Raw genomic sequence first — 17,117 nt, 5'->3', positions numbered from 1 at the left:
TGTGTGTGTGTGTGTGTGTGTGTGTGTGTGTGTGTGTGTGTGTGAGTGTATGTGTGTGTGTGTGTGTGTGTTTGTGTTTGTGTGTGTGTGCACGTACGTGTATGTAATAGTGAATTATGCATATGAGTTACTACTCATACTCTAATGAGTAACAAAGTGCAAAAGTACAGTGCAACAGGTACATGATTCAGTTTCGTCATACTTTTTTTTCGTCATAATTCATTGGAAAAATTTGTAATATTTTATTAAATTTATTGTAGAGATAGTCAGATTGTTTAGAGTACTGTTTTGTTGCATGTTAATTTTAAATATTATAGTCATATTTTATAAGATATAGTTATTATATTATATAAGATTGTTGCCCAGGGTGCGCCAGATATACAGGTGAAGACTGGTACGTGGCCGTTGTGCGGGGAGGCTCCTCTTGTGCACATGTGCAGTGTACACATAATGACCATGACGAGTTCGTTGTCGAAGATTTCAACCAAAGAACTGTCATTATGTATTATATTAAAATAGAATCAATACTGCAAGAGTAACAGAAATTAAAATTTTTGTCTTATACTGTCCTGCATGAAGCTATCCTTGTGTAAATGAGTAAACAATGTGTGACAAATGAGCCTTATAAAATGTGACATGGCTAAGCAAAGACGTATGACGTAGTTGCTTCAATGTCACCTCAGTAAACAATCTTGCACTTTCTGTTTACGGGAAATTTTCATCTTGAATTTTCCGTGATTTGCACATGATCTTTCCTTATGTTTTGACTTGTGAAAATATTATGCATTGATTGTAAAGACAAATTTAAGTTGGACTCTCGATTTGATCACTATCTTTTTGTTTATGAAAAGTATAGATAAATACCAATAATGTAACTCAGCTGCGGGTCACAATACAGACGGAGATATAAGGCAGATAGATAGAAGCAATGAAGGTATTAAGGGGAAATTAAACAGGACACAGAACTGAGGACAATGAGATTAGAATACTGGAAATACAACAACAAAAATAGCTATACCCCAGAAAGAAAACGATTTGTTAACATGCGAATAGGCCGATACCAAAGAAATGGGAACCGACTACTTGTGATTGAATTGACGAGCAAGAGGATGATAAGATATTTAATTGATAATAGTAGCTACGAAAAGGGCTACAGGCGGTGATAAGACATAATCAATTGTTCATAGAAGGAAGAAGAGTTACTGTAAATGAAAATAATCTCATAAATGATACTAGAAATTCGTTAAGGAATAGACTCGAAAAAGAGATAATACAAAAAATAATTTGAAAATATTGAAAAAGGTGATTCGTTTCGAAAATACAGACTAACAATTTAAAATCTCATACCAAAATACTCAGAGCATTTAAACAAACAATATATACTTACTAGAAATATTTTTCCAAGAGAACCTATATACCAGGATATACATATGTATTTTTGAGACTTGGCTGACAGAAGAAAAACAAAAATTGCTACTTTTTAGCGGTTATAGTATGGTAGCAGCATTTTGCAGGAAAAATCGGATGGGAAGAGGTGTTTGTATACTCTTACAAGAACATATCCAATACACGGAGATATATATCTAGCATGTCACTCGAATATATATTAGTAACTGCAGTTGAACTACACAAAGAATTTAATTTTATGCAATCCTTGCATAATGAGAATTCTTAAAGGCGAGTACGCACCATGTTTAGACAACGAGTGGCCTAAGTAATGGGTACGAGATTTAGACCTAATTATGTAATGATTGCATACAATACTTTTTCTACGTGTAAATAAAATATTGAAACAGAACCAAATATTTATTGTTGTAAATCTAGAATAATAACGCATAGAATGATAATACATATCAAACGAACTGTCACAAGTGAGGCAAAAATCAAATTCATGTAGGCTAGTTTTAGTAGTAGGTTAATTTTCGGTTTTAGTGAATATTTATATAAAAATACAAGTTGAAACGCGTTACTTCCTTGTGGAATGTGATGTTACCATAGATTTAGTATATCCATAGATTGGCCCTGAAGTATTGGAGACGAGACCAAAACAAAAATACATCTGTGTGCGTATAATGTGCATGTGTGCAAGATAAACAGTGTTGCGCCATCCAATGATTTTACTTTAATATCGATTAACAATATTACACCGGCATTTCACTTCGTATTCATTTTCATGTCGTATTCTTCAAAATGTCTTATCGCAAAACGCCGAGACGTTTATCAACTAATTAATTAATGGTTCAATACAAAATTAATAAAGCTACCTACTATCACCTTCTGGCAGTGCCATAAGATGGTAGGTAAACAATGGGGACTTTCACCCAATATAACACTATGGCTCTACAAAACGGTGATATGACCCATGATCAGTTATGGTGCGATAGTATGTATGGACCGCAACCTAGAAACAAATATAACTATTATAATTATTGCATGATATGATGACATAGAAGTGCATCACAGCAGTGAATTTGCAGATAAGTAATAGAACCAAAAAACCGGCCAAGTGCGAGTTGAACTCGCGCGGAGAGGTTTCCGTACAAACTCAACATTGTAGTTGAAGAACATGTTCTCCAATAGATTCCAACAGCAAATATAGGTTTATTCGCACTAAAATGAGAGATTTAAAGACAATTTCTGTATTTTTTTCAAAACTTTAGGCTCAGTAGTTTCGAAGATAAAGGGGAGAATGATCTATTTTAGTCTATTTTCTTAAACAACTTAAAAATATTTATATTTCAAAATTACAAAAAATATATACTTGAGAACTTTCCCTCCCAATAGTGACTTCAAATTCAGAATTAATTTATTTACGTTACACGTTTTGGTCACACAAAGGCATATGTGTACCAAATTTCAAAATAATCAGCCCAGTAGGTTTGGAGTAAATTGACTGTGACAGACGGACAGATGGACACACAAGTGATCCTATATGAGTATCGTATTTTGGAACAATAAAAAAAAACAAAAATCAATTAATTGTAAGACATGAATAATGTGGGTACAGAACCAGAACGTAGCTTTACTCTAGCCATGCCTCTAACGGAAAAGCATTTTTCCTCAAAGTGTTTGCTGCATATTTTTGAAAACTTTTTGGGAACCCAGTCTTCTCTCTTTAGCATTATAAGCCATTTCTGTCGTACTTCAATGTTTTGAGGAATACTGAATCATAAACAATAATTAACATAAAAAAATGGGTGCCTCAACTACGCTATTAAAAGAAATTTTCGTTTTAATGTAGACAAAAAATAATGCACTAATGTTATATTAATTAAATATAAAGTACTAAAACCAGAAATTTCTGATTCAATAATATTAAGTATGAAGATGATTTCGGCTGTATGCAAGCCACGCCTTTGCCTTTCTTTTTTTCAGTTAATGACATCTCGATAACATATTATCGATCGTCAATCTCTATGAAAGTTGTGTTATGAATCTCAGAAATTCACGTATTTGATATATTTTTAAATTGAATTCATATACATTTGGGTTATTAATGCACTTGAATGGTATAATTTTACGGATATATTTATGTAAAAAACTTTTGTGGTAGTGCTTTTAGACAGCTAAAAATTTAAATAGTACTAACATGTGAAATGTACAATTCATCGAGTTTTCCTTTTCAGATGAGTTAAATCCGGGCACTGAACACGTTGCCATGACTAATAAACGTCCGTTTAACACTATTTCACATTTTAAAACCAATTATTTTTCAAAAATAAAAGAAATTTGTTTCGTTGTCAGCTGACCCTAGGTACATACAGGCTCATATCGTATAATGAAGTGGTCTCGTCTACCCATCTCGCTCTAACATACGTGTATACTAACGCTCTTTCACTTGCATTGCCAATCTATGGGTACCTATATACTAAATCTATGGATGTTACTATCTATTTTATGTTTGTCTGACGTATTTTTACACTCATTTACCGCACATTTCGTCATTTTTAGCTAAAATCTCAGAACAGATCTTGATCTGTTCGCGGTGCAAGTTGACCTTGAGCACTGACGGCCCGCCCGCTCGTGTAGGCCCTTTAGGAGCGCTTCAATTTGCCTCACTTAGCGTGTGCGGACTAGGTTTCTATGCGTTATTATTCTAAGGTTATAAATATGTATTTTGTTATCAATCCATGACAGTAAACTCATTTTTTAAAATTATTTTAACCCATTGATTAAGATAAGCAAAGGTTCCACATACGCAGCCATTTCATATATTTAGACGAAAGCCAAGCAAATGCTACAAAACAAAAAAAAACAAAGAGATAGAATAGAACTGGCCAAGTAGCGCATATATTTTAACCAATCATTTTTTTATAAAGATTTATGGCCCTGTTGCAAGACTTTTAGGCCAATTTAACCAATTAGGAGGCAGAATAGCGTTTGAGTAGCGTCCCAATTGATATTTTAATTAGCAAAAAATAAATGCAAAAAAGAATTCGACGTATTTGAAACTCGTTTTTGAAACTCATTATGGATATTTCAGTTTAATATTGACAACGGAAAAAATGCTATCTTAAAAAAAACCGACTACACAACTTCGTGGAATTACATCTATTTGCCAACTTTTATTGAAATCGGTTACCGGAAAGTGCGCGAAACCGGATTCATCCCCTAGTTTCCCACCCTTAGCGGTGGAATATTTTTTTCAAATTTAACTGGGACCAATACTGAGGTATCCTCTCTTCAACCAAAAGAAAAAATCATCGAAATCGGTTTACAGATGTCATGTTCAAAACCGCAAATGAGTAATCGTGTGACATATAAACAAAATAGATTATTTGCCACCCTTAGAGGTGCAATATTTTGGGATCAATACTGAGGTACCCTCTTTCCAACAAAAAAATCATCAAGATTGGTTCACGAATGTCGGAGTTATCGCGTAACATTCATACAAAAAAAAACACAGTCGAATTGAGAACCTCCCCCTTTTTGAAGTCGGTTAAAAAGGCGTAAAGCAAAATAAATTGTAAAAAAATAACGTGTCAATCTCAGATGCGGCGCAATTAGAAGCGGATGAAAATCGATTAACGAGATTTTGTTATACAAGTATATATGTTAGAAATTAAAGTAATCAAAACCGTGTTGATTAACGTAAGCAAGCTTGTTAGGGTCAATTTACATTGTCACTGAACGAAATCGAAGCCAAAAGCCAAAGTTGTAACACCATGTGCATAGCATTATTAAGTTTGTGTCAATTATAATTATATATATTATTAAAATAAAACTAGATATGGTGCGCCCTTATAATAGGTAAGGTAATATCGCCCAAAATGCTTTTTTATAAAAGTGATGAGGCGAACAAGTCGCGCACCTGGTGGTAAGCGACACGCCTGTCCATAACAGTTACGGTGCCGGTTAGAGCTTTAAATTGCAAACATCTGAGGAGCACTATTTCTTATTCATTTGTTGCGTGTCACATACATTGCCAATTCTAGATGTTACAGAGACATAAATTGCCAAGTCCAATGTGCATGTTCCGAATACGACAAATGAAGGTCCGAAATGTAACAGAGATCATTTTATCTCAGGTATACAAGCGATATTCGTATTTACTTGGATTCGAACCGGACTTAGTGCACAAGCAACATCCGAAGTGGGCCCGAATTTTTTAGATTTGTATAGTCTCGGATTAGAACGAATACAAACCGGATGCAGTGTAACAAAACTTACACGTGTCGACAACTATTTACTCGTAAAAAAAACTGTATACCTATAGGTGAAACAGCGATGCAATTTTGCATTTGACAATTTAAGTCAATAACGTAAATTATTTTCTGTACGAGTATATAGAAAATAGCATTCCGTGACACTAACTATTGTTGTTATGTGAAGAAATATGAAATATATCAGTAAGTTATTTAGACTAGTATGTACTACCTCCTGACTATAACTATACAACTACCTCCTATGGACTACATTTATTTCTCTCGTGAGTTTGCGTGTCATTTGTGGTAGTCTATGCGTCTCGCGACACAGGGTTTCCCTAGGGGCTATGTTGAGTGTGTGCGTTATTATTATTGTACGCTGTATAGTACAGGGTCCAAGAACACGTCAAACGTGATACTTAATTTTGTGGTTTGAGTGACCCCATTTATTACGTCCCTCTGTTGGACTCTGGCCTCATCTCAATCGACTTTTTTTGGGTTATTATATATGCGAGTTCGAGATTTCACTCGGTTTTTAGAGTTGTGAACCTGCACGTCGGTCGGGTTTCATCACAATGTTTTCATTCACCGAAAAGTTCATGGTAAATTTCAAATTAAATTTACGGATATAAATTCCAAAAAACTCAGAGGTTCGAACCCTACCTACCATCGTTTAGGTGAAAACGACTTACTTCGTTGTCTATACAGCTTTGTTTGAACATATTCTTAACTGGGTTATTTATACTTAATTCCTTCATGACGACTGACTGTACCAATAGCCATGCGGTCATCAGGCCATTTTAATAATAATATTAATGTACCAAACAACCACACTAATTACCTATATGGTTAGCACGACAGGGCGCGAGAGCGACATAAGACGCGAGATTTAGCGAGAATAATAACAATAAAAATGTATCTTTTAGGCCTTGGGAGAGGCGAGAGTCTAAAATAGATAAAAATAATAATAAAAATCCATTTATTCCACATACATTAATCGATAATATTTGTTAGTAAAGAAAAATACTTAAGCTAGTGTTAGACAAAACAACATTATATACCTATAGGTATTAAGATGGGAACATAACGGACCCAGCCAATGTCAGGACAACTGCCTACGTATTGGCAGCAGTGTACAAGCGCATTTACCGCCCCATCATTGTGGACACCCATCTTTCCACCACTGTGATTAGCGATGCACTACGCTTACGTATGATAACGTAGAAATCATCTACATGTTTCTCAGCAAATATGGTTACGCGCTACAAAAAGGTGGATATCGGAACAGCATCCTGAACGCATTATTGTACTGGATGCGCAGTGCTCGGAATGTCCGTATGAATATATATCCGTGTGCAATTCAATAATGCGTTTAGGCCGTTATTGGGGCTGCCCCGCTCTTGCAGCGCCTCGGGTATGTTTGCGGTGGCATGCACTGATTGTTTCTACACAACGATGCGCAAAAGGTGTGCATCACTGGTGTGTAGAGTGCGGGCCAGCCCCAATGTCGTCCCGGCTATGATAGCTGGCAGGTTAGATTGCCCCTATATTCGACATTGTTGCGATAAAAATGCCCGCTGTGGTGCCGGTTATGGAGGCAATCGATTTAGACATTAATAGACTATGTAGTACGTGTAATTTTAATTAGAATTTTGGCTTTTATTTAATTTTATTCCAATTTTATTTAATTTTTATAACCTTTTACAGTCTTTTTAATTTTAATTATATTATTTTAATTCTTAACTGGTAGGTATTAATTATTAATTCAATTTCAATGTAATTAACTTTGATATGGGTCATTGTCGCCCGAAATAAATGATTTTTGTTATAATTATTAATACACCCGGACAATACATAATCCGACCGGATCGAAGGAATTTTTTCTGAGTGTTTTTTCTGAGTGTTCGATCTTTGTATTAATAATTATAATAAACTAGTGGAGTAATTTCACAAAAAATAATTGCATATCAATTCAATAAAAATTTAATTAAATGATTTTTATTTTTTATTTATTTATTGTATCGCGCTTTATGTCAGTCGCGCATATGACATAAAGCTAGATTCCAGGATTGGTCCTACCAAGAATCGAACCCAGGACTTCACAGTGCGAACCGTTGGACCACCGAGGTCGTCAAATCGTACCCATGATGGTATAACAAACATATGATCATACTTCAAAAGTGCTTTTATTACATGAAAGTCATAATAATTATAATTTGAAAAACCGACCTCACTATAGTTCGTGGAATTACATCTAATTGCCAAGTTTTATTGAAATCGGAATCATCCCCAAGTTTGCCACCCTTTGAACTGGAATATTTTGGGACCAATACCGAGGTACCCTTTTTCCAATAAACAAAGTAACACACAAAAAAAAATACAATAACCTCCTCCTTTTTTTGAAGTCAGTTAAAAATTTGAACTACATGAAACAAATTAGGTCTAAGTAAAAAATTCGAAACTCTATGGATTAAAAACTTAAAGGATTAAAAATTTTTCGACGAATATCGATCGTAGAAATATAAACTTTTCTAATCATATATTACGTGATGACACAAATTGTATAAAATGATGAATGAATGATGAATGATGAATATGTGAAATTTTATAATTCTCCTATTTAAACGTAAAACAGTTATTGAAAAGTCGTCATTTTTCAGATGTGGCCTTTTACACCAAAGGGGCCGAAATATGAACCGCCGCGTTTGTACTTTTATAAAGAACGACTAGTTTCACCATTTCAGGATTCAGAAATAACTCGTCAGCTTCTATATTACTATGTTATTGTCATGCCAATATAGCTCTTTCCAAATCCTTTCCTTCAGCAGATTTAATTCCCGATAAACGCATGAGTAGCATGTTTACGATGATACGACACATCTCAAGGATACAAAAACAATAGTTCAACAGTCCCGAGACAAAGCAATGAATTCACTGCTAGAATAGCGTCATATAAAATGGGAGGACCTACACTTACAACGAATTTTAGGATATTTCATTTCGATAATCATTAACGACGATATACAACAATATATTATTAATATTAACGCACACACTCAACATAGCGCCGCACTTAGGAAACCGTGTGTCGCGGCTGCCATGGACACACACATAGACAACCACAAGTTACACCCAAACTCACGAGAGAAATAAATGTAGGCCATACAAATATTTCTCCCGGCCCAGGAATCGAACCTGGGACCTCTGCGTGGCAGTCCGGTATGGTAACCATTCGGCCACGGAGGCAGTTTAGCAATAGTCACAGTAGAGCACCTTGTGAAAGAGTTCGTCCAGTGGAGTACTGCCACCTTACTTATTTCTGCCGCCAAGCAGTAATGTCAGCAGATTACTGTGTTCCGGTTATGAAGGGTAAAGTTGCTGGTGAAATTACAGGCACGTGGGACTTGTCATCTTATGTTTCAGGGTGAGGGGCGCAGTGTCAGTGCCCGTCAGATCTTTGCGATTTAAAGATCTGAGTGGCACTGCTACTGTAATGGACAGGCGTGTAGCTTACCATCAGGCACCCGACTTTGTCCTATCACCTGATATTATTAAAAAAAACAAAAATAGTATCTTTAAAAATTTGTTGAGCGAATTAATTACAAAAATCTTAACTATACAGACAAATTCTCACTCTAATTGTATAGGGCCACACCTGCAAAATTGCAAGTTTTCAAGAGAGAAGTTGGTTATTATTAGGGAAGTATGGTTAAATAGGGGGAGTTATAAAATTTCACATAGACGTAAATTGTTTGTTTGTGCATATATGGCCTTATACACCAACAGTTCGATTTATTAAACTAAATATTAAAACGTGCAACTTTCTTAACTCCTAACGTCTGCTTTTTTTTCTTACCGTCTGCTGTATCACATAGGTACTCGTATCTACCCGTGGGTACTAAATTTTTAATTATTATTAGAATCATTTATTTATCTCATGAGTTGAGTGTAATTAGTGGTTGTCTATGTGTATATCCACGGCACTTGCGATACAGGGTTTCTGTACTGCGGGACTATGAATGAAAGCGTTATAAATATAAGTATTTCAGTTCGTGTCACAATGGAATATTGGTCTCCATCATGTCTCAATTATCGTCTTAATTCATGCTTTTTTATGAGCCCAAGTGACGAGACGAACAAGTGGCGCACCTGGTGGTGAGTGACACGCCTGTCCATAACAGTTACAGCACCACTTAGTGATTAAATTACAAAGATCTGAGGGGCACTACCACTGCGCCTGTCACCGTGAGACATAAGTTGACAAGCTCCATGTGCCTGTAATTTCACCCTTCTAACCGGAACGCAGTAATGCTCACATTACTGCCTGGCGGCAAAAATAAGTAAGGTGGCAGTGCTTCCTTCAACAAACTCTTACAAGTAGCTCTACTGCTATTATTATAGTTTGCTATACTATGCTATTTTATTTTAACATATTCTTAACCCTTTTCTTTATTACTTTGTTCTCTTATTTATATGCTTCCTGAAAGCATATAAATATGTGGTTACAGTTGGTCCCACGTTCGTATGGGCTCATAGAGGCGCGGCGGCGGGTGCGGGCGCGCGGGTCTTGGCGTCTTCCCTTTCACAGTGCCGAAGCGACTAAAACCGTTAGATCCACAGGTCGAAGTTGCAAACTGACGCTAGACCAAGCACTGTAAATGGTACCGGTGGACTGAGCCAATAGATCGCGCCCATTCCCGCCTCTATGAACTTCACTATGAACGCAACGAGCGTCTACGTACATTTCATTTAGACCTTGTTTTTAGACGCACCCGTACCCGCCGCCTCTCTGAATAAGGCCTGTGACATCACGTTCGTAATATAAATGTTAAAACACAATGTCAATTTAGTGTAAGCTTGTTTTTACAAATAATTCAAAAGTACCTTTTAAATTATTACTGGCTCATATTGTAATATGAATGAAATCATAAATAGTAAAATTAGACAACATCATATACGTTGCTCCGATAGCAAAGTAAGTAACCAAAGCACTTGTATTATGGAAATCGGAAATAACGACGGTACCACAAACTTCCAGACCCGAGACAATACAGAATAGTTAGTTTTTCTACATTGACTCGGCCGGGAATCGCACCCGGGTCCTCAGACACGGCGACACCATGAAAATCGATATGCAAGCTACTGGACCACAAGGTCGTTGATCGAATTATTAATGTATATGCTTCCACTCGGAATACTAAATCCTTATTTTTCCCCGATTTCTGGTCACCATACGCAAATAATACACAAAAATGATCGTAAAAACATCGTAAACGCAATAGTTAGGATATCTTTCTAGTATTATTTTTTGCTTGTACATACGACAAATTGTTAGATCAGTTAGATTAAGTTACATTAAGCAGAAAAACATCTTTTGAAAGGCCACATTTACTTAACGAAGATAACTATCTTCGTTAAGTAAGTAACTACTTTGTTAACAAGGTCGTTTAATGCTTCCCTTATTTAGATTTTTTTTATAATATCAAGCGACACGGTAGGAAAAATGTGATCTATATTAAGTTTTAATTGCCCGATAACGCCCCCAAAGATAAAAAAAGGATATCATCCCAAAACGGAGTTACAAGCTTTTCAAATTTAGCGGCGACCATGTGTTGATGTGTTTAAATTTAAAAAACAATATAGATTGAACATTTTCAACAATTTTTAGTTTTGTCTAACACAACACTAAAACTAAACAGCGTTGAAATATCTTGAAAAATATTTTATCTGCAAACTAGAATAAGAGTAAAGTAACATATCGGGTTCCACTAGCATGCCAGTAGCTCGAGTGTCGAGTGTCGACATAAATCAACTGAGTAGACGCTAACATGGATTTAGCGCTGCCGCTGAATTTGAGAAATGTGCGCTGGAAAACTGTTATTTTGCTTTTAAATTGCGATTTTTCAATTTAAATGAAATGTTATGTATAAGAGTGGTTACCCTCAGCTACTTTTAGAGCTATACAAACGCACGATTGCATTGCTACACTTGCGATTTATAGGCGATTGCATCGATGCAAACGCGCGACTGCATTGATACAGTCGCATAAGTTGAATAATTATGTACGGAAAATCTGTACAGGTTTACGCACAATATTTTGTTTTGTTATTTACAATTAAATTTACAAATTTGAAAGTGAAATTATTAAGTACATTAAATAAATAAATTAATTAATTAATTTAAAACGTGCATTGCGTTTGCGTCGCTGCGAAAAGACGCCATGTGTAACCGCTTTAAAAACAATAACCTACATACATATGTTTATAGTGCATAAGGTTATTTTTCTTGGGTACACGATAACAACAAATCATTCACATTGTCTTGAACAAAAGTTTTAATTCCGATTTTTTAAACGCCGCAAAAGCTATTTTCACGGGCTTTGCTCTATTTCAATTTCAAAATTTCAATGTTTATTTTTTCAGGGTCTCGCGAAACAGCTTTTACACACGCGATAACAGCTGCTGGCGCGTCGTTGCACGTCGCACGCGCATGCCGCGATGGCAGATTAACCAGTTGTGGTTGTAGCCGCACGCAGCGCCCACGAAATTTGCACGCCGACTGGGTGTGGGCTGGCTGCGGCGTGGACCTCGAGTATGGATACAGGTAATTATAATACACTCAAACATTTCAGTCTGTAATAATTAATTAAAAATAGTAGTTTATGTGACTGTTGCATAATGAAAAGCATTAAAATACGAGTGTGGGTTTACAAAACAACTGACAGGCGAGTTTCGTAAAAACATCACACGAGTGTTTTAATGCCTAAATATGTTCAGTTACCATACACTGTTACATCTATCAGTGGCGAGGCGTCCATATAACTCGATTCCCACTGGCTTGCCTAAAATTTTCCACGTATAATCAAAACACTGTACGAGACAGCGCGCACACCCCACTACTTAAAAACTTTACTCAAAATATTCATTAATAAACATGTAGTAAGTAACCTGTCCTTGATAATACGGAGTTTCCCGATGGATCTCAGGGTAAAAGCGGGTAATGGCAGTCAGGTGATAATGCCGATCACCACAATATCTTCCATTTCGGGCTGTTTACGCGCACGCGTTATGTACGCGTGTGCGTAAACAGCGCGAGTGGCAAGGCGAGTGGAGCGATCTTCCCCCGCGCAGGAAAATAAACCCCCGCTCTAAGCCAGCGTTTAGGAAGAAACCATGGTTATAGTTTTCGCGCCTAATCATTAGTATTTTTCAGCATCTAAATTTAAGAGGTGAGTATTGGTATTATAGTGTTTCTTATATTATTAGAATTACTAATTGATGCTTAGTTATTTGACTTCTCATGTTATCATAGATTTTAAACATATTGCTAACGGTTTTTGGTCAAAAAATATTTATTCGGAAATACAGGAGAGAAGATAATGCCGGTCATGTTGACCGGTGTCATCATAAATAAGTAACTAATTATGATTTTAAGAATATTTTGGTATTTAGTTGATTGTTATCGATTCAGAATGTTGACAATGCGGAATAAAGTACGTTCAAAAATAAAATGAAGCCAAAATTATTTAGTTAAAGTTTTTCAACTAGTTGAAAAAGGAAGCAGCGCGAACTACTGGCGTGCCATTTTCACTCCTCCAAGAAAGACTGAAAAACAAGAATAGTGATGGACCACAGCTAGATAAGACTAAATAAGTAATAGATAAGAAAACAGTCGTATCTCGGAAATAGCACTCAACGGTAATAACAGGAACCCCAATTAATGAAGCTGTTATTCAGAAAGAAAATAAAAGAGCTGCAAAAGAAAATAAAAAAGAATCTGGAAGTTAAATTAAAAATGAGAAAAAAAGGAAAAGAAAATGTCCGCCCAAACTAAGAAAGGTAAAGAAGAGAGTATTACAAGACAAATATATTAATGATACCATCTAACTCCGATATTGATATGGCAGAACTGCGTGAAGATGATGATACTGATGTTGAAGGGGACTTTGAGAACAAGTGTATTATCTACTATGAGCTTTGATTTAGGTGTGTGCTATGTCGTCTTTGGGCTCACGCTGAATGCTAAGGATATGACTAGAGTCAGGCAGAGCTGCTGATGGCTACATATGTGATTTATGCCTAAGTACAATAATTTGACCGGTATTACAAACATGGCGACTGCCATTACCCCTCCAGGTGTTTAACACCGGTCATATATATGTATATTTTTTTTTTAATGTTGATTATGCCAAATTTTGTTTGACTATAGATCTCAATGACTGTTATTATCTTAAAAAAGAACTACAGTTTTGTATATGACGAGTTTAATAAATAAATGTTGATATGATATGAAAGTTTGTTTACAAGTAATCAATTGTTAAAATAATGTAATAAAGTAATAAAATTTATATTTAGCGTTATGAAACTAGTGAATTTAACTTTACTAGTGGTTTGTCTGTTAATAAGTGTTATTTTAGGCTTCGTCGAGACGTCTTTAGAAGATTTTTTTAACAGGTACATTTTTTTTGCTTTTTCTGTGTTATTTGTTTGTAAATGGCCGCTTTAGTCCAGTTGAATTATTATACTATGCACGCCGTTTACGAAAAAAATAAGTTTTTGTTACGGTACGTGATTTTTTGAACCGGTTTTACTAACGAAAATTTTCACGCCTCGTCAAAGGTATCTATACACATATTATAAGCTCTTTAAGACATACCGGCATTGATCAGAGCTATTAGCAGTAATTAATAGTAAAATAATGCAAAAAACTTATTTCTCACGCATGTCACACAACCGTAGTTTTTTTTTAATTCATGGACATACTAGTGTCGGCCTCAACTATCATATCGTCCGATATCAAGTAACGAGATTTGCCTAAATTGTTTGCTATTGACATTTTATTTCGAATAAAACTTCATAGCGACTCATATTATTTCGAATTGAGGTCGAATCAAATGGTTTTGTTTTTCAAAGATGTTCGAAATTTGAATGTAGTAATAAAATCGAATCCGATGTTGTTATTATGCAATAATAACATTTTCACGGATGAGAAATTTGTTGTAACAAAATAGTTATCTTTATGCTGGTCGTAATTTGCGGTTTTTGAACACATCCTAGAGGGTTTACGATCTGTGTGTAGATAAAGAAAATTAGCTTCGGTGACTCTACAAGTAACACCCGGAGCAATGAAATACAAATATGGTCTATACGCCCTTGGCATAAAGTTTAGATCAAAGTTGAAATCGTATTAACCAAATAACGATTTTAAATCTTCTTTTAATGAAAGGATCTACCAATCGGCGTAAGGTAACCACCGATTGCTGCCCAGGGTACGCCAGACGTACAGGAAGGAAACAGTACATCATGCTGAAACTCTGATTTCTATGTAATGAACTTTCAATAGCACGGCACAATCTTAACACACGTACTACTTATATCATTTTGTACATTGAACATGAAAGAAGCATGACTGTGAGACCTCCCTAAACCTAATTGAATAAAAAATACACCTGATATCTTCTACTCTCCGCGTGGAATGTACTAAATTCCTACTACAACTATGAACTATCCCTGTTGTACCTAGTAGTACAATTTCGTATAAAACACACCCTCGAGCTTCTGCGATCCTGGGGAGAGATTATTATTTTATTTAAATACCCGCCCGGGCGGAGGCGCGGCGCGGCGAGCGTTTTTCTCTGACTTCCTACCGTGCTATACAGTCCTGGTACTTTTCCCCCACTTTATCGAAAATTTTCCCCGCAGTTATTGTGCGTTGCTTCCTTGAAAAATTCAATAAAGTTTTATGTTGAAATTATAGATAGATAGATATTTTATAATTAAAAATAATTACAAATTTCTTTTTGATTTATTTTTCACACTTCATCTAATTTCACGTTTAATGTCAAACGTTTAATTTTTTAAAACGTTTTGTTTAACTTGTACAAATTATATTTTCAATGAATCCAATGTATATTGCAATAAATCAAATAATTTATTTGCACCTTTCTGTCTGTGAGTTTCACCTGAAAACGACGCTCACCTGTTTCACCTCGTACCTTTACTAGGATACCAACAATTCGGTGAAGGTAGAATTCACCTGAAAATCATACCTATGTGTGTGTGCGAAATGTTCACCTGAAACACCCACATAGGATAACGTAGCGGCATTTCATTAAAATCCCTTACCTTCCCAAACAATATTTTATAACTTCGCTGTTTTCCGTCCTCCGTTCTGAGTGAGTTAGATAAAGACCGCCTTATATCGAGCTTTCTTTCTATCACACTCGCTTGTAAGTAAGAAACATTTTCCATGTGTGCACAACGAGGGGTGGTTTTCGTGAGTTTCCCCGCTACACTGAAGAGAGATAGATCTATACTTCTCTTTTTCGCGGTATTCTATTGGTTGAATTGTAGTGTGACTGAAAATTCATTTATGGCAAAGGTACTATGGCATGTGTGCGGTTACCTGCGATTTTCAGATTCACGTGAAAGGTATTATGTCTCTTTCATCTTCCTTATGTCCTGGTATCCAGGTGAGAGGTAAGACAGGTGAAAAATTTACCTGCTCTCTTCAGGTCTGTCGAGTTTAACTGAAAATGTCCCCATGACCTTTGCACTCACCTGCTCTTACTAAAAGGAGAAAACAATCTATCCCATCTAAAATATTTTATTGTGATGTTTTGATTTTAATATATACCAATAGGAACTTAAAGGAACAATTTTTTGTAGCTTACTTACTAGTATTTCTTACCTAGCTACTCTAATTAAATACATACCTGCCTAATTAAGGGAAAAATAATACATGCCTTGTTTAAAAAAATATCTAAAAACAAGTTTTTTCGCAAATTTAATAACACATTAACTCTTTGATTTACATACCTAAAATATTAATATTAAATTAAGTATATACTTATTTAAATGTAATTTAATCCGTAAATGTGTCAAACAGCACAAGCACCAGACAATCTTGAATTGTTTCTAAAATAAGCAGACGTGAAAGATCAAATCCTGTTTAAAAATACCTTAAGCATCCCTAAATAAGCGAAAATCGTGAAATTTCAAAATGAGGCTGTCATCGGAGCTCATTAATCAGCTGTCAGAAGCGTTTCACGGGTGTCAAACCATGGCTGAAGACAGGTCGAGTACTAGGCAACCAGGAGACAACAAGGCCCTAAAACACGCTCACCCATTTCCACAACTACATAGACAATTTTATTAGTAGAGCAATTTCAGCTCACGCACACTAATAATCTTCATGTTCGAAGGGCGAAACTCCAAATGTCTGTGTGTGTGTCCGGTCTCGTGTGTGAATACAAGCTAAGTGCTATAATTGTGTGTGTTCAAAAGGAAATTTGTGCTGAGGTAGTAACAAGCAGGAATTACCTTCTGTGATTGTGTGTGTGGTGAGGATAGGGCGAGAAATTCGAAAGTCCTGAAACCATGATTTTAGTATTTTACTATGGATATTACATCAAATAAATTATTGAATCAAAATTTAAATATTTGTTTAGGAAAATAAGGTCACAGTTTTAAG

At 35.6% G+C, this 17,117-nt stretch overlaps 1 protein-coding gene across 2 annotated transcripts in view; it reads left to right on the top strand.

Annotated features, from left to right (window-relative positions):
* LOC113227320 (protein Wnt-5b-like) overlaps window positions 1-17,117 on the top strand; it is an 83,037-nt gene that overhangs the window by 47,319 nt on the left and 18,601 nt on the right. For both annotated transcript variants that reach the window (XM_026460209.1, XM_026460208.1), the window contains exon 3: window positions 12,068-12,248. In XM_026460209.1, coding sequence (XP_026315994.1) covers window positions 12,068-12,248 — 181 coding nt within the window. The remainder of the gene's footprint in view (window positions 1-12,067; window positions 12,249-17,117) is intronic.

This window comes from Hyposmocoma kahamanoa, unplaced genomic scaffold (genome assembly GCF_003589595.1).
Source record: "Hyposmocoma kahamanoa isolate Upper Pololo Valley unplaced genomic scaffold, ASM358959v1 210, whole genome shotgun sequence".
Taxonomy (NCBI): Eukaryota; Metazoa; Arthropoda; class Insecta; order Lepidoptera; family Cosmopterigidae; genus Hyposmocoma; species Hyposmocoma kahamanoa.
The sequence above is the reverse complement of the archived record's forward strand: the minus strand, read 5'-3'. Positions and strand labels throughout refer to the sequence as shown.